This window comes from Rhincodon typus, chromosome 3 (genome assembly GCF_021869965.1).
Source record: "Rhincodon typus isolate 14 chromosome 3, sRhiTyp1.1, whole genome shotgun sequence".
In the NCBI taxonomy this organism is placed as follows: Eukaryota; Metazoa; Chordata; class Chondrichthyes; order Orectolobiformes; family Rhincodontidae; genus Rhincodon; species Rhincodon typus.
Window position 1 is genome coordinate 128,446,795 of NC_063334.1, and position 24,257 is coordinate 128,471,051.

The following is a 24,257-nucleotide window of genomic DNA, read 5'->3' on the forward strand; positions in this document are numbered from 1 at the left end:
TGCGTGGACCACAACAACTGGATCCTCCCCCTCCCACTCCAATATCCTTTCGAGCCGGTCAGATATCCCTTACCCTACCACCAGGCAGGCAACACACCATGTGAGACTCTTGATCCTGCTAACAAAGGATGCTACCTATGCCCCTCATTATAGAATCCCCTACAACTACCACTTGTCTTTTTGCTCCCCCCTCTTGAATGGCCTCCTGTACCACGGTGGAGTGGCCAGCTGGCATATCTCTCCCTGCAGTCTTTTTCCTCTTCCTCTCAGGGAGCAAGTACCTCATACCTGTTGGACAAGGTCAAGAGCTGAGGCTCCTCTGTTGCTGACTGAAGGATCCCTCTACCTGCCTCGTTTGCAATCACCCCCCTGCTGTCCCTGGCCACTGACCAAATTTGAATTACTTAATTTACCAGGTGTGACTACCTCCTTAAATACAGCGTCCAGGTACTTCTCCCACTCCGGGTGTGCCACAGTGTTTGAAGCTCAGATTCCAGCTCATCAACTCTGAGCCAAAGTTCTTCGAGCAACCAACACTTGCTGCAGATGTGGTCACTGCAGTTCGCAGTTATGTTGGAGCTCTCCAGGAATCTGGCTAAGCCACAGCTGGATTACCGTGTGGTTCTGGTTAGCACATTATAGGAAGAATGTGACTGCACTGGAGGGGTTGCAGGGAAGATTCACCAGGAGGCTGCCTGGGATGGAGCATTTTAATTACAAAGTAACGCTGGATCAGCTCAGGTTGTTTTCTTTGGAGCAGAGGAGGCTGAAAGGGGGGGACCTGGATCATAAGATTATGAGGGGGTAATAGAAAACAACTGTTCCCCTCAGTTGAAGGGTCAAGAACAAGGGGGCATAATTTTAAAGTGCAAAGTAGGAGTTTTACAGGAGATTTGAAGAAATATTTTACCATACAGAGGATGGTGGGGGACTGGAACACACTGCCTGGGAAGATAGTTGAGGTGAGAAACTTCACCACCTTTAAAAAGTACTTGGATGAGCACTTGAAATGTCATAACATTCAAGGTATGGGCCTAATGTGGGAAAGGGGATCTTGTATAGATTGTAGTAGATTTTTGGCAGTGCAGACTGATGGGCATCTTCTATTCTGTATGACTCTCTGACAGATTCACAGGACAGGTACAGCAAGAGTTTGACACAGGATAAAGCAAGATAGGACATTGACACAGCAGAACAGAATGGTGTTTCCATTTCTCTGTAAAACAGAAGCTTGTTTTTTTCTTGGTAGTAAACCTACTCGTAACAAAGTATTACCCTGCAGCACATAAGTGTCCGAGAGAGTAGTTGTCTACATTAGTGTCTGACTGTGAGTGAGATTGAGCCAGTGCCCTTGATAAAATCAAACAGTGTCAAACCCACTCCTCAAACAATCCAATTATACCTTTATTCAATTTCTCTTTCGCAGAGTACTTTAAATTAAAACAATGAAATCATTTGTATATCAAATGCATTAAAACAAGTGTATTGGACAGCACATTCTCCCTGGTGCAGTATCTTAAATGCAACAAGGTTGGGCTTTGTGTAACAAGTTGAATTTCTTCTACGCAAAGAATTCTCAATAATATCCCTGAAACAGGAGGTTCATTAAATCCCTGTCATCAAGCTCTGTTATTCCAGATAACCCGCTCAATACCATCGAGTCCAGCTGATTGTGATCAACATGTTCTGACTGAACACTGACTTCTACAAGGGAAACAGAAACGAATCTGAAGGTCTATCAAACATTAGATGACATCAAGGACCCAAGGAATACGCACAGCAGACTGAATAACAACTGTATGGGGACATATATAAAAAATCAGATGTTAAGGGATAGGATCAATGCAGGCGGTCCAGTTTAGCTTGCAATGATTTAAAATTTCCAATCGTTGTCTGTAAGGCGCTGGTTGGGCTCATAGACTGAAGTTCAACAAGGAATCGGCCAACTGCATCCAAGCAACTATTGGTGAATCGTCGTCTGTAACAAAGGAAAACTTTGTAAGATCCAGTTGCCACACACAGAGTAACCTTCTCAACATGTATGCAATACTTAAAATACTCTGCATTTCACAAGAGAGGAACAAAGCTCACCTCTCATGGGCTGGGACTTTATTGGGTTCCTGCACGTAGGCACTGAGAAGGACATGAATGCACTCCAACAAATGAAGAGGCTTTTTGACCCGCTGCCAGTAAGGATCCTAAACCAACAGCATATTAAAAAGTCAGAAATAGCAGCTGCAACCACAACTCAGGTAATAGCCACAGACTCACAAAACCATAACCTGTAGCATTGAAAACAGGCATTTGCACATTCACACATACAAGTGAACACACACAAGCTAACATCATGAGTAACACAATCATTGACACATAAATATTTCAAGATAGGTTAAGCACAAATATCCATTTATGTTCAGATCCCATGGACACTGCTGATACGGAGGTGGTGGCATAGTGGTAATGTCGCAGAATAAGTAATCTAGAACCAGGCTAACATTCTAGGGAGATAGCAAGAACGTTATCTGGGTCTCTGGATTAACAGTCCAGTGATAATACCACTAGGCTATCACCTCCCCATAGAATGGAATGCTGACATTTAGATTAAGAGGACTGGAGAACAAGGATGCAGCTGTATAAAACCCTGGTTAGACCCCAGTTGGAGAACTATGGGCAGATCTGGACAGCACATCCGAGGAAGGGTATATTGGCCTTGGAGAGAGTACAAAGTAGGGGGTTTGGACTTCAGGGTTAAGTTAAGAGGAGAGATTATACAAAATTTGCCTGTTTTCTCTAGAATTTAGAAGGTTAAGGGGTAACCTCATCGAAATCTTCAAAATATTGACAGGAAAAAAAGTAGATAAATATAAACTATTTCCACGTGTTGGGGATTCTAGAACTAGGTGGCATTGTCTGAAAATCAGGGTCAGATCATTCTGAAGAGATGTTAGGAAGCACTTCCACATAAGAACAGAAGAAACAGGAGCAGGAATGGGTCTTTAGGCCTGTTTAGCCTGCTCTGACATTCAATAAGATCATGGCTGATCTTTTCATAGAGTCAGCTCCACTTACCCTTCTGCTCCCCCTTATTTTAAGTCTATGCCCCCTAGATCCAGTCTCACCCACCAATGGAAACAATGTCCCTGCTTCTATTTTATTAATTCCCTTCATAATTTTATATGTTTCTACGTGATTCATTCTTCTAAATTCCAATGTGTATAGTCCCAGTCTACTCAATTTCTCCTCATGAGCCAACCCTACCAGCTCCGGATTCAGCCCAGTGAACCTCCTCTACATCCCAACCAGTGCCAGTACATCCTTTCTCAAGTAAGGAGGCCAAAACTGTCCACATACAGAAGGTGGTAAAGGTTTGGAGCTCCATCCTACAGACAGCAATCGATGCTAGATTAGTTGTTAGTATTAAATCTGAGATAATTGTTTTAAACAAAGTTACTAAGGGATATGGGCCAAAGGTAGCTATATGGAGTTAAGCTACAGATCAGCCAAAATCTCATTGAATGGTGGAACAGGCTCGAGTGGCTGATTGGCCTATTCATGCTCTTATGTAAGTACAGAAAAAGTCCCTCAGCCCATCAAGTCTATAGGGTCAAAACTATGTGCAATCCACTTTCCAGAACTTGGCTCAGTGCCTTGAATGTTAATGACATTTCAAGTGCTCATCCAAGTACTTTTTTAAAGATTGAGAGGTATCCCAGCTCAACTAGGAGGAGATGCTGGAATCTGTATTGAATGCAAAAATGCTGGAGACCGCAGTGGGTCAGGCAGCATCCGTACGCAGAGAGAGAGAGAGAGACAGAGCAAACTAACATTTTGAATCTAGATGATTCTTCATTTGAGCTCTGACGAGTCACCTAGACTCGAAATGTTAACTTGCTCTCTCCCTGTGGATGCTGCCTGATCCGCTGTCATTACCAGCATTTTTTGCTTTCAGTGCTTCCCAGCTTAACTACCCATTCTAAAAGTGCATTCCAAATTCCCATCACCTGCTGGTTGAAAAAATGTTTCCTCAAGTCCCCTCTAAACCTCCAGTCTTTCATCTTAAAATTATGTCCCCTTGTTATTGACCCTTGAACTAAGGGCAACAACCGCTTTCTATTCACCCCGTCAATGCCTTTCAATCTTATAAAGTTCCATTAGATTCCCCTTCAACCTCCTCAGCTCCAAAGAAAATAACCCGAGCTTATCTGACCTCTCTTCACAGCTAAAGTGCTCCATCCCAAGCAACATCCTGGTGAATCTTACATAGAATATAGAACAGTGCAGCACAGGAACAGGCTGTTTGGCCCACAGTACTGTGCTGAACAGGTCGCCAAATTAAACTAATCCCTTCTGCCTGCCCTTAGTCCAAAGTCCCCTATTCCTTGCATAATCATGTGCTTATCCAAAAGCCCCTTAAATGCCTCTATTGTATCTGCCTCCACCACCACTCCTGGCAACATGTCCCAGACTCCTACCACTATCTGTGTAAAAATCTTGTCCCCTACACGTTTTTTGAACTTTACCCCTCTCACCTTAGATTAATATTAGACATTTCAACTCTGGGCAAAAGATTCTGACTGTCGATCTTATCTGTGCATCGCATAATTTTATAGACTTCTATCGAGTCTCCCCCTTGGCCTCTGCTGCTCAAGAGAAAACAACCTGAGTTTTTCTAGCCTCTCCTTATAGCTCATACTCTCCAATCCAGGCAGCATCCTGGTAAATACTTTCTGCAACCTCTCCAAAGCCTCCACATCCTTCCTGCAAGGTGGCGACCAGAATTGAATGCAATATTCTTAAGTGCGACCTAATCGAAGTCTGATAAAGCTGCAACATGACATCCTGACTCTTCTACTCAATGTCCCGACCAATAAAGGCAAACATGCCATGTGCCTTCTCTACCACCTTATTACTTGTGTGGCCACTTTCAGGGAGCTATTGACTTGAACCTCAAGATATCTCTGTACATCAATGCTGTTCAGTGTCCTGCCATTAACTGTATACTCTTCCTTAACATTTGATCTCCCAAAGTACAGCACCACACACTTATACAGAATAAACAGCATCTGCAATTTCTAACCATGGACCACCAGCCTAAAAAAAAACACTTATCCACCCTCTGCTTTCTATGGGTAAGCTAATTCCGAATCCATGCGGCCAAGTCATCATTGATCCCATGCACTTGATTTTCTGGAGGAGCCTACCATGAGGGACCTTATCGAAAGCCTTACTAAAATCTATATAGACAACATCCACTGCTCTGTCCTCATTGATCCTCTTTGTCACCTCCTTGAAAAATTCAGTCAAGTTAGTGAGACATGACCTACCCTGGAAAAAGCCACGCTGACTGTCCCTAATTAGGCTGTGTTTTTCCAAATGCACATAAATCCTATCACTAAGAATTTTCTCCAAAGCTTCCTAACCATGAATGTGAGACTCACTGGTCTATGGTTTCCTGAGTTATCCCTATTTCCCCTTGTGAGCAGAGGAACATTAGCTACTTGCCAGTCCTCTGGATCTCTCCAGTGTCAAGCGAGGATACAAAGATCTTGGTCAAGGCTCCAGCAATCTCCTCCCTGACCTCTCTCAAAAACCCCTGGGGTAGATACCATCCGGCCCTGGGGGCTTATCTACCTCAACATCCTTTAAGAGACCCAATACCGCATGTTCTTGATCTCAAAATGCCTTAGCATATTAGCATGCTCCACCTTAATCTCACTCTCCTCCAAGCCTTTATCCTGGGCGAATACCGACGCAAAGTACTCATTTAGGATCTCACCCATGTCCTCTACGTCAAAGCACAAGTTCCTTTCTTTATCCTTGAGTCATCCTACCTTCTCCCTAGTTATCCTCTTATTTTGCATAGAATGCCTTGGGATTCCCTTTAACCCTACTTGTCAAGGATATTTCACAGCCACTCCTTGCTCTCCTAACTCCTTGCTTGAGTACTTTCCTGCTTTCCTCATACCCCTCACTGCCCCGTCCGATTTTAGCTTAATAAAACTTACATACGTTTTTTTCCCTTTGACTGTATTCACAACCTCCATCATTATCCAAGGGTCCCTTACCTTGCCATCCTTGTCCTTCCTCCTTACTGGAGCATGCTGGTCCTGAACTCTGACCAGTTGGCCTTTAACCAAATCCTATATGTGAAATATGGACTTGCCCGATAACAGCTGCTCCCAGTTAACACTCCCTAGCTCCTGCCTAATACTGACGTAATTTGCCCTCCCCCCAATTTAGTACCTCGCGACAAGGTCCTGACTTATCCTTATTCATGGCTATCTTAAAATTTAAGGACTTGTGATCACTATTTCCAAAATGCTCAGCGACTGAAAGGTCAGTGACCCGGTCAGGCTCATTAGCCAATACAATGTCCAGTGTGGCCCCTCCTCTAGTTGGACTATCCACATACTGTTTCAAGAAACCCTTTTGGATGCACCTAACAAATTCGGCATTTCTAAACCTCTTTGCTCTAAGGGAGTCCCAGTCAATATTGAGGAAGTTAAAGTTACCCACTATGACAATCCTGTTGTTATTGCATCTTTCTATAATCTGCTTACATATTAGTTCCTCAATGTCTCAGTGGCCATTGGAGAGCCTATAATATAATCCTGTCAAAGTGACTGCATCTATTTTATTTCTGAGCTCCACCCATATTACCTCAGTGCTGAGCCCTCTCATACGTCCTCTCGGAGTGCAGATGTGCCATTCTCTCTGAATAATAATGCAACTCCTCTAACTCTCTATCTCGTCTAAAACAACGAAATCCTGGAACGTTGAATCCGACTCCTCTCTCAACCAAGTCTCTGTGTAATGGCTACAACATCATAGTCCCATGTACTGATCCAGGCTCTAAACTCATCTGTCTTACTCATAACACTCCTTGCATTGAAATAAACACACTTCAGCCCATCAGTCCCATCATGTTCATTTACCTGTCTCTGCCTGTCCCGCCTTTCAGACTTACTGGTCCTGACATCTACCTGCCCCTCAGTCCCTCAGTCCCTCCACTTGCTGACCTGCTGCTCTGGTCCCAGACCCCTGCCATTCTTCTCTGCATCCCCTCCAGTGCAATCACATCCTTCCTATATTGTGGTGACCAGAATCGCGCACAGTGCTCCAGCAATGGCCTAGCCAAATTCCGGTATAGGTCCAACATAACTTATCTGCCCTTATAATCTACACTTCAACTCATAAAGGCATGCATCCTGTAAGCCTTCTTAACTTCCCTACTAACCTGTCCAACATTAGCGAAAATTTGTAGCTCGGGTTGTGGATGTAGTTGTTGGTTAGCTTGCCAAGCCTGTTGTTCCATGGCATGCAGATGTTTCGTTACCATTCTAGGCAACGTCATCAGTGCAACATCTTATCGAAGCGTTGGTGTTCTGCTCTGTTCCGAATGATCCTCTGGTGTGATTTGTCTTGTCACTTCCGGTTTTGTTTTTTTTAGCAGCGGTCTGTATACTGGGTCTATTTCTATATGTTTGTTAATGGAGTCCCACGTTGAGAATCAGGCTTCCAGAAATTCCCTTGCATATCTGTTGTTCGCTTGTCCCAGTATGGTCACTTTGTCCCAGTTGAACTGATGGCCCTCATTAGCGTGTGTATTGAGACAAATGAATATTGGTCGTGTCTTTTTACTGCCAGCTGGTGTTTGTGTATCCTGGTCGTCAGTTACCTCTCTGTTTGTCCAATGTAATGTTTATTGCACTCGCTGCATGGGATTCACCGTTCCAATCACCACGGACCTATGGACAAACACCCGAAGATCCCTCTGAACTTCTTAGTGCCCTACTCTTCGTTGAGTACTCCCTTGTCTTGTTTCTTCTTCCAAAGTGCATCGCCTCACCTTTATCAGGGTTTAATTCCATTTGCCACTGAAATGTCCATCTGACCAATCCGTTTATGTCTTCCTTTAACCCCTAATATCTTCCTCCTCACTGTCAACCAACCAGCTGATCTTTGTGTCATCTATAAAATTACGTCATCCTCCATCACATTCTTATCCACAAACAATGAAAGACCTTTTGGTATGTCACTAGCCATTGGCTTCCAGTCACACAAAGAATCTTCTACCACCACCCTCTGCCTCCTGTCATCCTTAGCTGATCTGGCCTACATGTGATTCCAGGCTCACAGCAATGATGGTTAACTCTTAACTGCTCTTTGGATGATTATGGATGGACAGTAGATGTTGTTCTGGTCAGCAGTGCCCACCTCCCAATGAGTAAATAGAAAATAATTCTTCAATCCAGCCTTACCCGTGTTTTGAAGAGCTGATTATACACTTGCAGCAGTCTGGGTAAACTTATTCCAATCTCTTGCATGGTGAAGGTGACAAACCCAGTGTCCCAACTGAGCACACAGGATTGCTGCTCTAGGTACTGGACCAGAAACTCTAGAAAAGTAATGAGAACAACCATGCATAATCTACTTGACTCCAGTTCACACCAGACACTTTCTTTAATTCTCCAGATCCAACAGCAGTTTCTAATCTCAGCTATGGCCTGATGTATAGGACTCTATATTCATTGAATATGTGTCCATGCACGAGACTGGAGGCGGAGAGTATGAGAGTTGGAGAAGAGATGGGGTTTAGGAGACTGACAGTAGCGAAGTCCCTAGAAAGGCAGTATCTCTTTAGGAGTCAAAGGATCTTCATCTGTATTGTGACAGACAAACTGTCTCCATTTAATAACACATACATACCCAGTGGAAAATAGCGAGGAGTCCCTGCATATAGTTTTCCCAAAGAGACAAGCTTCATACTCAGGGTCTGCATCCGATCCATGCAACTCATTAACCTGCTGTCAGCCAATTCTGAAAAACAGGAACAGAAAGAATCAGAGGAAGAGAAAGAAAGACAGAAAGGAAGGAGATTTCAGCTTTCCCACAACACTCACCTTTCTCAATTATTTCTTGCCAAAGGGTTTGCACGAGGATGGTGTCTGAGTGACCTGCACAATGGATGATAGCCAGCTTACACTCCGAGAGACGGAAATGGTCAGCAAACTCTCCGTACAACTGAGAAAAGCAGAGGAGAGAATCAGCATAATGTTATCACACAGCACCGAAGAAAGTTATCTGCCTTGGTGTAAAAGAAGTCCCTTTGGTCCTATTCTTCATCCTGCCCTCTCATAGAATAAAAAGCACAGGGGACGACGATTTGGTCCACGAATCTGCAATGACTTTGAAAACTTTTATTTAATTAACTTAATTGAGTGTTATATTGAGGTAACATACAAGGTTAAGGAGGGCAAAGTGGTGGATGTGGTGATTATGGACTTCCAAAGGCCACCTGTAAATGTCCAACAAACCAGGCTTGTCAGCAAAGTTGAAGTCTGCAGTAGAAGGGATCAAGACATGGTTTCACAACTCATTCAAGCAATGTGCTGGAAATCATGCTCCACCAATCCTGGGGCTGTCACAATGTGAAAAGGTTTAATCAAACTGTTCAGAGTCTCCAATTTATCTGACCAATGAACTCAGGTTAAAAGAAAACACGAACTAGGTTTCTGTGCTTAACAGGAAAAGACTATTAAAAACATATTGTTTCAATTCAATGGCAGAAATGAAACATGATTTACTAACTTACAATTACAGCTTAAACTCTACCCCTTTTTAAAAACATTCCTAATCACATGCAGACACAAATGTTAACAGGTGGGGAAGAAACAAAAATGTCAGTGAGGCACTGTACTCTGAGGTAATCTTCTTTGCTGTCCACTGCACCTCCAATTTTGATGTCATCCATAGAATCCCTAGTGTGGAAACAGGTCCTTCGGCCCAACGAGTTCACACCGACCCTCAGAGCATCCCACCAAGACCCATGTCCCTATAACCCACCTAATCTACACATCCTTGAACACAACAGGCAATTTAGCACGGCCAGTCCACCTAACCCGCACATCTTTGGACTATGGGAGGAAACCCACGCAGACACGGGGAGAATGTGCAAACTCCACAAACAGTCGCCTAAGAGTAGAATCGAACCTGGGTCCCTGGCGCTGTGAGGCAGCAGTGCTAACCACTGAGCCACCATGCTGCCCATCTGCAAACCTACTAACCATACCTCCTACGTTCACATCCAAATCGTTTATATAAATGACGAAAAGCAGTGGACCCAGCACTGATCCTTGTGGCACAAATCTAGCAGTTCAAATCTGGGCGTCAAAGAGGTTCTGAAGGTCATCAGTAGTAGCAGAATTGTACAAAGCTCTGCTACTGTTATATTGCAACCACATAGTCCAGCATATCCCACAATCCAAAATTACCATCTCGCCTCGTTCAATGATGAGTGCAGGAGGGTATGCCAGGAGCAGCACCAGACATACCTAAAAAAGTAAGGTGTTTAATAGCTTCGCTTAAGGTGACAAGACAATTTGTGTGTCAAACTGCATAAGCAACAAGAGATAGACAGAGCTAAATGACTCCACAACAAAAAAATCTGTTCTAAAATCCCTGCTCTGAAGAGGATTTATACTAGATTCAAAACGTTAACTCTACTGAACTCTTTACAGATTCTGCCAGACTGGTTGAGTTTCTTCAGCACTTTGTTTACATTATTGCCTGGGGACATGAGCTTGAATCTTACCACAGCTCCAGATGGAATGAAAACAAACTAATAAAAGAAACTCAGAATTGAAAGTGAGGCTGGGTAACTGTCATCTAATGGATGACTCTCTGTGTAATTTCAAAGAGGTAGATCATTTCCTGACTCAAACACAGATCAAATCTGACAAACAAAAGTCATACAAGATTCTGATGGGACTTGACAGGATTGATGTGGAAAGACCATTTCCCCTTGTGGTAGAGTCTAGGACCAGTGGGCAAAATCTCAGAATAAGGAGTCACACATTCAAGTCAGAGATGAGGAAGAATTTCTTCTCTTAGAGGGTAGTGAATCTGCAGAATCCTTTACCACAGAGGTCTGTCGAGGTTGGGTCATTAAATATACTCAAGGCTGAGATAGATTTTTAATCAGGAAGGGAGTCTAAACATATGGGGAAAAGGCAGGAAAGAGGAATTGAGGATTACTGAAGAGCTAATTGAAGATTAGATGAGCTACAATCTCATTGAATGGCAGAGCAGAATCAATGGGCGGAATGGCCTACTTCTGCTCCTATGTCTACGATCTTAAGTATTGATTATCTTAAAAACCTATCTGGTCCATCACTACCCAGTAAGGAAGAAAATCTGTCATCATTACATAGTCTGGTCTCCACGTGACTCAACACTCAAGTGAGGTGGGTGACTTTTACGTTCTAAAGAAGGATCAATGGACTCAAAACGTTAACTCAGCTTTCTCTTCACAGCTGCTGCATGATTTGCTGAATATTTTCAGCAATTTCTGTTTTTGTTTCTGATTTCCAGTTCTTTGGCTTTTTTTGTACGTGACTTTCAACTGCCTTCTGAAGTGGCTTTTTTAAAAAGTTTACTCATGGGACATGGACCATCGCTGGCTGTGTCAGCATTATATTGCTTGTGCATAGTTGCCCTTGACAAGGTGGTGGCTGCAGTCCATGCGCTGTAGGTAGACCCACAATGCCCTTAGGGAGAGAATTCCAGGATTTTGAACCCTAATCACTCAGTTCAAAGGCAATAGGGATACGCAGTAAATTCTGGCCTTCCCAGTGTTACCTACGTTCCATTAAAGCAGAAAGAAATTGACAATGTGGAAAACTGTCCCAGATTCAGGCATTTGTGGTTCCTTCTTAATTGCTCTTGAGAAGGTGGTGGTGTGTCTCCTTTTTGAAGCAGTGCAATCCATCTAATTCAGGTACTCCAACAGCACCCAAGGACAGAGCCAAGACTGACAGCGATGGGGACCAGACTGATGGGGGGCAGAGCTGAGAAAGAGTATCGAACAGAACTCTGTTAAGCTAGTTTAAGATTGAGGTTACAAGGTGCAGAGCTGGATGAACACAGCAGGCCAAGCAGCATCAGAGGAGCAGGAAAGCTGATGTTTCGGGCCCAGACCCTTCTGCAGAAATGGGGGAAGGGAAGGGGGTTCTGAAATAAATAGGGAGAGAGGGGGAGGCAGATAGAAGATGGATAAAGGAGAAGATAGGTGGAGAGGAGACAGACAGGTCAAAGAGGCGGGGATGGAGCCAGTAAAGGTGAGTGTAGGTGGGGAGTTAGGGAGGTGATAGGTCAGTCCAGGGAGGATGGACAGGTCGGGGAGTGGGGGATGAGGCTAGTAGGTAGGAGATGGGGGTGGGGCTTGAGGTGGGGGGAGGGGATAGGTGGGAGGAAGGACAGGTTAGGGAGGCAGGGACAAGCTGGGCTGGTTTTGGGATGCGGTTGGGGGAGGGGAGATTTTGAAGCTTGTGAAGTCCACATCGATACCATTGGGCTGCAGGGTTCCCAAGCGAAATATGAGTTGTTATTCCTGCAACCTTCTGCAGATTCACTACCCTCTAAGAAAAGCATTCCTTAGACGACATGTCCATCCTGGGCCTCCTGCAGTGCCACAACGATGTCACCTGAAGGTTGCAGGAACAACACCTCATATTTCGCTTGGGAACCCTGCAGCCCAATGGTATCAATGTGGACTTCACAAGCTTCAAAATCTCCCCTCCCCCAACCGCAGCCCAAAACTAGCCCAGCTTGTCCCCGCCTCCCTAACCTGTCCTTCCTCCCACCTATTCCCTCCTCCCACCTCAAGCCCCACCCCCATCTCCTACCTACTAACCTCATCCCGCCCCCTTGACCTGTCCGTCCTCCCTAGACTGACCTATCCCCTCCCTAACTCCCCACCTACAACTGGCTCCATCCCCACCTCTTTGACCTGTCTGTCTCCTCTCCACCTATCTTCTCCTTTATCCATCTTCTATCCGCCTCCCCCTCTCTCCCTATTTATTTCGGAACCCCCTTCCCCTCTCCCATTTCTGAAGAAGGGTCTAGGCCCGAAACGTCAGCTTTCCTGCTCCTCTGATGCTGCTTGGCCTGCTGTGTTCATCCAGCTCTACACCTTGTTATCTCAGATTCTCCTACTATCTCTGAAACAATTAAGATTGAGGTTGTTTGAATAAACACAAGGCTAATCTGCTTACTCGAGTCCTCCTGTGATCTATGTAGTAAGAATTAACATGCTACCAGCTTACCATGACCTTCTCAAAGGGAACTAGGGATGGACAATAAATGCTGGCCCAGACAGCGAAACCCACATTCTGTGAAAGAATAAAAAAAAACTGTCCTCGACATCAATGGTGTTACTATTGTTGATTCCCTATATCAACATCCTGTGGGTTTCCATAAACCAAAATCTGAAATGCAACAGCAGGTCAGATCTGAGGAATCCTGCAGCAGGTGACTCACATCCTGCCTTCTCAAAGTCCACCATCTACAAGGCACGTGAGGAAAGTGATGAAATACTCCCCACTTGCCTGGATGGACGCCGCTCCAACACTAAAAAACCTTGACAGCATCCAGGACCAGGTGGCCCAGCTGATTGGTATCACATTCACAAACATTCTGTCACTCCACCACCACTGCTCACATCTACAAGATGCAATGCAGAAATTCACCAAGGTACCCTAGGCAGCACCTTCAAAACCCATTACCACTTCCAGCCAGAGGGACAAAGGCAGTAGATATATGGGAACACCAAATTTCCCTCTAAGCCACTCATCATCTGGACTTGGAAATATAACACCGTTCCTTCATTGTCGGTGGGTCAAAATCCTAGAATTCTCCCCCTAACAGTATTGTGGGTCTAACAACAGCTCACAAACTTCAGTGGCTCAGGAAAGCAGCTCACCATTACCTTCTCAAGGGCAACTAGGGACAAGCAATAAATGCTGGACAAACATTGCCGTTGCAGTAGGTCCACAGCTCCTAGCCCTGTGCTCATCCCTGGAACATCTGGATAACAAGGACACCTATGTCAGACTCCTAATTATTGACTTTAGCTCCGTCTTCAACACCATAATTCTAACCAAACTCATTTCCAAACTCCGAGACCTAGGACTCTGCTCTTCCCTCTGCAGGTGAATCCTCAACTTCCTGACCCACAGATTGCAATTAGCAAGGACTGATGGCAGCAATTCCTCCACAATAATCCTCAACACTGCTGCCCACAAGGCTGCATACTCAACCTCTTACTATACGCCTTTTACACTCAACTGTGTGGGCAAATTCTGCTTCAACTCCATTTACAATTTTGCTGATGATACCACCATAGCGGGTCGAAACTCAAAGAACAATGAGGCAGAGTACAGGAAAGAGATAGAGAGCTTAGTGCCATGGAGGAAGGCAGTGAAACAAAAGACAAAAATCAAAAAGGGCCACATTTCACAATGGTTCTAATAGGGCAATAAAAGTCTAAAAAAGGAGCCTGAGGGCTCTGAGTCTCAACACAAGGAGCATTTGAGAAAAGGTGGATGAATTAACTGCTCAAACAATTATTAATGGATATGATGTAACTGGGATCACAGAGACCTGGCTCCAGAGTGACCAAGGATGGGAACTCAACGTCCAGGGTTATTCAGTTTTCAGGAAAGACAGACAGAAAGGAAAGTGAGTTGGGGTAGCGTTCCTGGTTGTGGAATATGATGTAGAATATGTATGGGTGGAGTTTCAGAACACCAAAGGGAAAAAGATGTTAGTGGGAGTTGTGTACAGACGACTAAACAGTAGTTGTGATACTGGGGACTGTTTCAAACAGGAAATTAGAAATGCATGCAGTAAGGGTACAGCAATTATTAAGGGTGACTTCAATCTGTATGTTGATTGGACTAACCAAACTGATAGCAAATGCAATGGAGGAGGATTTCCTGGAATGTATGAGAGATGGTTTCCTTGACCAATATACCCAGGAATCAACTGGAGAGCAAGCCATCCTAGACTGGGTATTGTGTAATGAGAGAGGATTAATTAGTAACATTGTGGTGCAAGATCCTTCAGGGAACAGTAACCATAATATGGTAGAATTCTTCATTAAGATGGCGGGTGACACAATTAAATCTGAAACTAGGGTCCTGAATTTAAAGAAAGCAACTTTGATGGTATGAGGCATGCATCAGCTAAGATAAGCAGGCCAAAGATACTTTAGGGGATGACGCTGGATAGGCAATGGCAGACATTTAAAGAACACATGGATAAACTTCAACAATTGTACATCCCTATCTGGCATAACAGTAAAACAGGAAAGATTGGCACAATTATGACTAACAAGGGAAATCAGGAACAGTGTTAAAAAAAAAGGAAGGAGAGAGAAAATGGGGAATTATAGGCTGGTTAGTCTGATATCGGTGGTGGGGAAAATGGTGGACTCAATCATTAAGGATGGAATAGCTAAGTATTTGGAAAATGGTGACAGAATCGGTCCTAGTCAGCATGGATTCACTAAAGGGAAATCATGCTTGACAAACCTTCTGCAATTGTCAGACGGTGTGACCAGTAGAGTAGACAGTGGTGAATCAGTAGATGTTGCATATCTGGACTTTCACAAAAGATTAGTAAGCAAAATTAAAGCTCATGGTATTGGAGCTAATGTATTGACATGGATGAAGAACTGGTTGGCAGACGAAGCAGAGAGTTGGAACTAAATGGGTCCCTTTCAGAGTGGCAGCCTATGACGAGTGGGGTACCGCAGGGTTCAGTGCTGGGACCTCAGCTGTTCACAATATACATTAACTATTTGAATGCAATATCTCCAAATGTGCAGATGACACTAAGCTGGGTGGAAGTGTGTGCTGTGAGAGGGGTGGTACGAGGCTGCAGGGTGACTTGGGCAGACTGACTGAGTGGGCAAATACAATATAATGTGGATAAGTGAGAGATTATCCACTTTGGTAAAAACAGGAAGGCAGATTATCATCTGAATGGTGGCAGTTTAGGAAAAGGTGAAGTGCACCGAGACCTGGGTGTCATGGTGGACCTGTTGCTGAAGGTTGGCATGCAGCCGCAGCAGGCAGTGAGGAAAGCTAATGGCATGCTGGCCTTCATAGCGAGAGGATTTGAGTATAGGACTAGGGATGCAGTGACACAGGGCCTTGGTGAGGCCACACCTTGAGGATTGTGTGCAGTTTTGGTCTCCTAGTCCGAGGAAAGACATTCTTGCTATTGAAGGAGTCCAACAAAGGTTCACCAGGTGATTCCCAGGATGGCAGGACTGACAAATGAAGAAAGACTGGATCGACTGGGCTTGTATTTGCTGGAATTTAGAAGAATGAGGAGGGATCTCATGGAAATGTATAAAATCCTGATGAGACTGGACAGGCTAGATGCAGGAAGAATGATCCTGATGTTGGGGAAGTCCAGAACAAGGGGTCACAGTCTAAGAATAAAGGGTAAACCGTTCAGGACTGAGGTGAGGAAGAATTTCTTCACTCAGTGTTGTGAGCCTGTGGAATTCTCTCCCACAGGAAGCTGTTGAGACAGTTCATTAATATTCAAGAGGGAGTTGGATGTGGCTCTTGCAGCTAAAGGGATCAGGAGACATGGAGAGAGGGTGAGAATGGGATACTGAGACTGCGTGATCAGCTTTGATTGTATTGAATGGTGGTGCAATCTCAAAGGGCCAAATGGCCTACTCCTGCACCTATTTTCTATGTTTCTATGGTGTAAACAATCTCTCCCTCAATGTTACCGAAATGAAGGAGCTAGTTGTTGACTTCAGGAAGTAGAGTGGAGGGCACGTCTCTGTCTGTATCAATGGTGCTGAGCTGGAGGTGGTCACAGATTCGAGTTCCTAGGAGTAAATATTACCATAAACAAAGGTTGTTGGAAAAGCTCAGCAGGACTGACAGCATCTGTGAAAAAAAAAATCAGAGTTAACGTTTCGGGTCCGGTGACCGACCCTTAGAACTGATATTTTCTTCACAGATGTTACCAGACCTGCTGAGCTTTTCCAGCAACTTCTGTATTTGTTCCCAAATTACAGCATCTGTAGTTCTTTTGGTTTTTATCTAATATCACCAACAATCTGTGCTGGTCCATCCACGTCACTAAGAAAGCGCACCAACACCTCTACTTCCTCAGGAGGCTCAGGAAATTTGGCATGTCCACAATGGCTCTTACCAATTTTCAGAGATGCATCATAGAAAGCATCCCATCCAGATGCATCACAGCTTGGTATGACAACTGCTCTGGCCAAGACTGCAAGAAATTAGAGAGTTGTGAACGCAGCACTGTCCATCACAAAAACCAGCCTTCTCCATCCATTGACTCCATCCACACTTCCCACTGCCTTTCCGCCAACATAATCAAAGACCCCTCCCACCCTGGTAATATTCTCTTCAACCGGCCAGAAGATATAAAGGTTTCAAAACACGTACTAACAGATTCAAGAACAGCTTCTTCCCTGCTGTTATCAGACTTATATACGAACCTCTTATGTGTTAGAATTGGTCTTTTTCTGCCCTATCTCCATCTCTGTAACACTATATTCTGCATTCTGTTCTATTACCCTGATGTATTCATGTAAAGTATGATTTGTCTGGTTAGCACGCAAAACAATACTTTTCACTGTATTTCGCTACATGTGACAATAATAAATCAAATCAGACAGTGACGTGCATATTCCATGAATGAAAAACAATCAGATTCAGGATATTGTCTCCATATGATAACAGGGAACACCGAGGATGAACAACCCTGGGAAGTTATGCGTGGAGCCACAGTAAGTGGGAGAGATCCTTAATAAGTACTTTATATCGGTATTCACCATGGGAGAACATCACTGATGTTGAAGTCAGGGATAAGTGTGTGAATACTCTAGAGAATATCAATATATTGAAAGAGGAAGTTTTGGGTCACCTAAATTGCATTAAAGTACATAAGTCTCTAGGGTCAAATGGGATCTATCCCAGGTTACTGTGAGAGACAAGGGAAGAAATAGCTGGGCATGAGCAGACTTCTTCACATCCTCTCTGACCACAGGCGAGGTTCTAGATGACTGGAGATTAGCCAATGTTGTTCCCTTGTTTAAGAAAGGAAACAGGGATAATCTAGGAAATTATAGACTGGTGAGCCTGACATCTGTGGTGGGGAAACTCTTGGAGAAGATACTGAGAGACATGATATATGCATAAGAGGTGACAAAGATAATTGATGAGGGAAGGGCTGTGGATGTAGTTTATATGGACTTGAGTAAGGCATTTGATAAAGTCCCACACGGCTTGGTACAAAATCTAAAAGTCACATGGGATTCGGGGTGGACTGACTAGATTGATACAAAACTGGCTTGATTACAGAAGACAGAGGGTAGTGATGAAAGGGTGATTTTCAGAATAGAGACCGGTAACTAGTGGTGTTCCACAGGGATCAGTCTTAGGTCCTCTGTTGTTTGTAGTATATACAAATGATCTGGAGGAAAATGTGCATGGTCTGATTAGTAAGTTTGCAGATGATATTAAGATTGGTGGAGTTGCTGATAGTGCCAACGATTGTGAAAGGATACAACAGGATATAGATGGGTTGGTGACTTGGGCACAGAAATGGCAGATGGAGTTTAATCCAGACAAATGTGAGGTGATGCATTTTGGAGGATCAAATTTAAGTGTGAATTATACTGTAAATGGCAGAACCCTTAGGAACATTAACATACAGATGGATCTGGGTGTGCAGGTCCAAATTCCCTAAACGTGGCAACACAGGTGGCAAAGGTGATTAAGGAGGCATATGGCATGTTTGCCTTCATTGGCTGGGGCATGGAGTACAGCAGTTTGCAAACCATGTTGCAGTTTTATAAAACACTTGTTCGGCCACCTTTGGAGTACTGTGTGCAGTTTTAGTCACCACATTACCAGAAGGACGTGGAAGCTTTGGAGAGAGTGGAGAGAAGGCTTACCAGAATGTTGCCTGGTCTCGAGGGCATTGGCTATGAGGGAAGGTCAAAAAGACTAGGATTGTTTTGACTGGAAAGGCGGTGGCTGAGAGGAGAGCTGATAGACGTCTACAAAATTATGAGAGGCATAGATACGGTGGATGGTCAGAGGCCTTTTTCCCTGGATTGAAGTTTCAATTGCAAGAGGGCACAGGTTCAAGGTGAGAGGGAGAGAGTTTAATGAAGATGTGAGGGAAGATTTTCACGCAGTGTTAGGAGCCTGGAATGCACTGCCAGAACAGGTGGGGGAAGCAGGCATGTTGGCGACGTTTAAGGGGCATCTAGATGGATACATGAACAGGGAGATAATAGAGGGATATGGATTGAATAAGGGCAAGAGTTTTTTTTTTTTAAGTTTAGTTAGGGCATGATGAGCAGCACAGGCTTGGACGATGAGAACTGTATACAGTACTCCAAATGTGGCAACACCAATGTCCTGTACAACCTCAACATAATGTCCCAACTCCGACACCCAACAGTCTGAGCAATGAAGGCAAGCTTTTTATTAATTCTTCCGCTTTTTAAATTCTTCCCTTACTGATCTGTCCCCCTAATTGAGTATCCTAGTTTACTTCAGCAAACTCAGCTTAAAAGGGTGGTGAAGGCAGCCTATGGGGAACTTGCCTTTAATCAGTCAAGGCATAGATTATAAATGCATTGAAGTTATGTTGGAACTGTACAGAACATTGGTTGGGCCTCAGCTAGAGTACTCTGTGCAGTTCTGGCTACCGCAGTATATGAAGGATATGGTTGCGGGGGGGGCGGAATTAACCAGAATGTTGCCTGGGATGGAGCAATTTAGCTGTGAAGAGAGACTAGATAAACACGGGTTGATTTCTTTGGAGCAGGGCAGATTTTGGAGGTGAACCACCTGATTGAGGAGTATAAGAATACGAAGGGCACAGACAGGGTGGAATGAAAGCAGCTGTTCTCCTGAATTAAGTTATCACTAACTAGGGTCATAATTTTAAGGTGAAAGGCAGGAGTTTAGAGGGGATTTGAGGAAGCATTTTTCTACCTAGAGGATGATACTCACAAGGATCAGTGACCAGGATAAACCTCCCTTTGATCGACAGTGGAGGAGGATATCTACGATTACAAAGGGATCTTGAAGAATTGGGCCAATGGGCTGAGGAGTGCCAGATGGGAGCTTAATTTGGATAAATGCGAGGTATTGCGTTTTGGTACTTATACACTTAATGGTAGGGCCCTGGATAGTGCTGTCGAATAGAGACCGAGGGTTTCAGGTACACAGTTCTTTCAAAGTTGCGACACAACTTTGGTGGTTAATGCAATGTTCGACACGCTTGCCTTCATTGCTCAGACTATTGGATGTCAAAGCTGGGACATCATATTGAGGTTGTACAGGACGTTGGTGTGGCCACATTTTGAGTACTGCGTACAGTTCTGGTTGTCCTGCTTTAGGAAGGATATTATTAAATTGGAGAGGGTTCAGACAAGATTTACCAGGATGTTGCCAAGACTAGAGGGTTTGAGTTGTAGGGAGAGACTGGACAGACTGGGACTTTTTTCCACTGGAGCACAGGAGGTTGAGGGTTGACCTTGGAGAGGTTTATAAAATCATGAGGGGTACAGATAAGGTGAATAGCTAAGGTCTTTTTCCCTAGGGTGGGGGAGTTCAAAACTCGGGGACAGATTTTTAAGGTGAGAAGAGAAAGATTTAAGGGGAATCTGACAGGTAACTTTTTCACACAGAGAGTGGCTTGTACGTGGAACAAACTGCTAACGAAATGGTAGTTGCATTTACAATACTTAAAAGACATTTGGACAGGTAAATTAATAGGTTTAGAGGGATATGGACCAAATGCAGGCAACTGGAACTAATTTAGTTTGGGAAACTTGGTAGGCATAGATAAGTTGGACCAAAGGGTCTATCTCCACACTGTATGACTCTACTCACAGCCAAAGGATAAATCTCCTCTGATAATCCCAGACAACAGTGATGGGGAATAAATCTCTCTGCTGCACACAAGGAAGCACTGATGTTGCACTTGTAAAACTCATTCATCAGCCATACAATAGTTTACAGTTATATGAATTCCACTGAGGATTCGACACAGATCCTGAATCTTGGACAAGACAGTGCAAGCTGACCTGTGGTTTCGTGCTCCCCAGAGTAGTCTGGTCCTGTCAGAGGTATGCTCATGCACTTACCTTGGTGATGTCCATGAGCTCTGCATCGAGTTGAGAGATTGCTTCCTGCACAGAGGGATGCTGAGAATAATTGCGTACCAAGGTGTCCTGAATCTGCAGCTGGATCCTGGCCACCTGTTGAGGGTGAAAGACAGAGGGATAGTAATTAGGGAACATTTTCACAAAAGCAAAACTCTGAGTATATTGCAAACCTGAATTAAGATCAGAAAATGATGGAAATAGTCAGGCGAGGCTGTACTATGGAGGGGAGATAGTTACAGCTTCAGGTTGATGACCTTTTGTCATAATCATAGAACCCCTACAAAATCATAGAACCGCTACAGTGTGGAAAAAGGCCCTATGGCCCAACAAGTCCACACTGACCCTCAGAGCATCGCACCCAGACCCATCCCCCATCCCCCTATAACACACCTAATATACACACCCCTGAACACTGTGGGCAATTTAGCATGGTCAATCCACCTAAACTGCATATCTTTGGACAATGGGAGGAAACCGGAGCACCCGGAGGAAACCCCACGCAGACACGGGGAGAATGTGCAAACTCCACACAGACAGGCACCCGAGGGTGGAATTGAACCCGGATCCCTGGCGCTGTGTGGCAGCAGTGCCAACCACTGAGCCACCGAGAGATATGGAGGTATTGGTATTTGGAATGAAAAATGAACAAAAGAACGAACACGTGGAAGGCAGAAGTGTTTTAAACTACCCCCTTTTAGTATTCCGAAGACCATTACCTCCAGATCTCTTCAAACACCTCAACAACCCCATTCTCTTCAAAACTTGTTGACCTCAAATATTAATTCTGGAGAAACATGGCTTCATCCTTAATGAAATAAAACGAAGAACTGTGAATGATGAAGATCTGAAACAAAAACAGAAGTTATCAGTGAAACTCAACCCTGGCATCAGAACGCTGAAGATGAGTCACTGGACTCAAAATGTTAACTCTACTCTCTTCCCATAGCTGCTGCCAGACCTGCTGAGTTTCAGCAGCAATTTCTGGTTTTGGTCCTCTCCTTACTGTTGTACCAGGTGCAGATGCATCTATCCTTGATAGTTTTGGTGAAAGTGACCATGGCACAGTCCTGTGGAAACAAGTCTTGTCTTTACATTCAGAATGCCACTGAAGGATATTCTGTTCTCCATTATGTTGTGTAGCACAAATTCTAAATGGGACAGAATTTGAACAAATGTACCAACTCAAGACTGGGCATCTATGAGGTGCTGAGAGCCGTGAGCAGTAGTAGAATGTGTTCCAGAATAATCTGATCCTCATGGCCTGGCCATCAATCAACAATTACCATCAAGCCTGGGGATCAACCCCGTTTCAATGGAGAATACAGGAGGGGATGCCAAGAACAGCACTCAGCATACCATAAAATGAGGTGTCAACCTGGTGAAGCTGCTAAACATCATAAGCAGCAAGTAATAAGTGAGTTAAGCAATCCCACAAACAACAGGTCAGACCCAAGTTCTGCAGTCCATGCCACATTCAGCTGTGAAAAGCGGTGGTCAATTAAACAACTCACTGGAGGAGGCGGCTCCACAAACATCCCCACGGGTAGTGATGTAAGAGCCCAACATATCAGCACAAAAGATAAGGCTGAATCATTCGCAGCAATCTTCAGTCAAAAGTGCCGAGTGGATGATCCATCTTGGCCTCCTCCAGTGGTCCCCAGCACAGATACCAATCTGCAGCCAGTTCAATTCACCCCACGTGACATCAAGAAATCGATGGAGGTACTGGACACTGCAAGGCTATGGGCCCTGACAATGTTCCAGTAAAAGTACTGAAGACTTGTGTTCCAGAATTTATCGCTCCCCTAGCCAAGCTGGTCCAGTACACAGTCACAACACTGGCATCTACAAGACAATATGGAAAATTGCCCATGTATAGTCATGTACACTAAAAGCAGGGCAAATCCAACCCAGCCAATTACTGCCCCAACTATCTAGTACAGATCATCAGTAAATTGTCAGAAGGTGTCGCCAACAGTGCTATTAAGCAGCACTTGCTCAGCAATAACCTCCTCCCCTTACACCCAGTTTGAGTTCCACCAAGGCCACACAGCTCCAGACTTCATTAGACCCTTGGTTCAAACAGACAAATGCTTTAATTTGAGAGGTGAGATGAGTGACAACAATTGACACAAAGGTCACATTCGACCGAATATGGCATCAAAGAACCTTAGGAAAATTGCAGTCAATGAGAATCAGGAAGCAAACTCTTCTCTGGTTGAAGCCATACCTGGCACATAGGAAGATAACTATGGTTGTTGGATGTCAGTCACCTCAGCTCCAGGACATCTCTGCAGGGGTTCCTCAGAATATTACACACATCTGGAACAGGTGGAACTTCAACTTGGGTCTTTTGGCTCAGAGGTGGGATGGTAGGGTAGCTTTCCTAGGGTTCCTTGATGCCACGTTCAGTGGAATGTGATCTTCATGTCAATTGCTGTCATTTTCATCTCAACTCTCAAATTCAAAGCATTTGTCAGCGTTTGAACCAAGGCCACTATGCCACAAGAGCCCTGAATTCCTCAGGGTAATGTCCAAGGCGCAAACATCTTCAGCTGCTTCAATGACCTTCCCTCCATCATAAAGTCAGAAGTGGGGATGTTCACCGATGATCGCATGACATTCAGCACCATTTATGACTCCACAGATAGTGAAGCAGTCTATGCTTAAATGCAACAAGATCTGGACAATAGCAAGTAATATTTGTGCCACACAAATGCCAGGCAATGACCGCCTTCAATAAGAGACAACATAGCAACTGCCCCATGATATTTACTGGCGTTACCATTATTGAATCCTCCACTACGAACATCCTGGGGGTTGCTATTGACCAGAAACTGAACTGGACTCGCCACATAAACACAGTGGCTACATGAGCAGGTCAAAGGCTGGGAATATTGCGATGAATAACTCACCTCCTGATTCTCCAAAGCCTGTCCACCACCCACACGGAACATGGACTGCAGCAGTTCAAGAAGGTAGCTCACCATCACCTTCTCAAGGGCAACTAGGGATGGGCAATAAATGCTTGCCAGCCAGCAATGCCCATATCCCACAATTGACTTAAAAGAAAACATCAATGCAAGTTTCAGAGATAGCAGGAACTGCAGATGCTGGAGAATCTGAGATAACAAGGTGCAGAGCTGGATGAACACAGCAGGCCAAGCAGCATCAGAGGAGCAGGAAGGCTGACGTTTCGGGCCTAGACCCTTCTTCAGAAAAAATGAAA

General features: G+C 44.4%; 1 protein-coding gene across 1 annotated transcript in view; it reads right to left on the bottom strand.

The window, feature by feature from the left end:
- Positions 1–1,380: 1,380 nt before the first annotated feature.
- nup155 (nucleoporin 155) overlaps positions 1,381–24,257 on the bottom strand; it is a 172,217-nt gene continuing 149,340 nt past the window's right edge. The window contains exons 22-27 of the mRNA XM_048594325.1: positions 21,008–21,121; positions 8,904–9,024; positions 8,710–8,820; positions 8,262–8,398; positions 2,092–2,198; positions 1,381–1,978 (exon numbers count right to left, since the gene is read on the bottom strand). Of these exons, the coding sequence (XP_048450282.1) occupies positions 1,840–1,978; positions 2,092–2,198; positions 8,262–8,398; positions 8,710–8,820; positions 8,904–9,024; positions 21,008–21,121 (729 nt within the window). The 3' untranslated portion in view covers positions 1,381–1,839. The remainder of the gene's footprint in view (positions 1,979–2,091; positions 2,199–8,261; positions 8,399–8,709; positions 8,821–8,903; positions 9,025–21,007; positions 21,122–24,257) is intronic.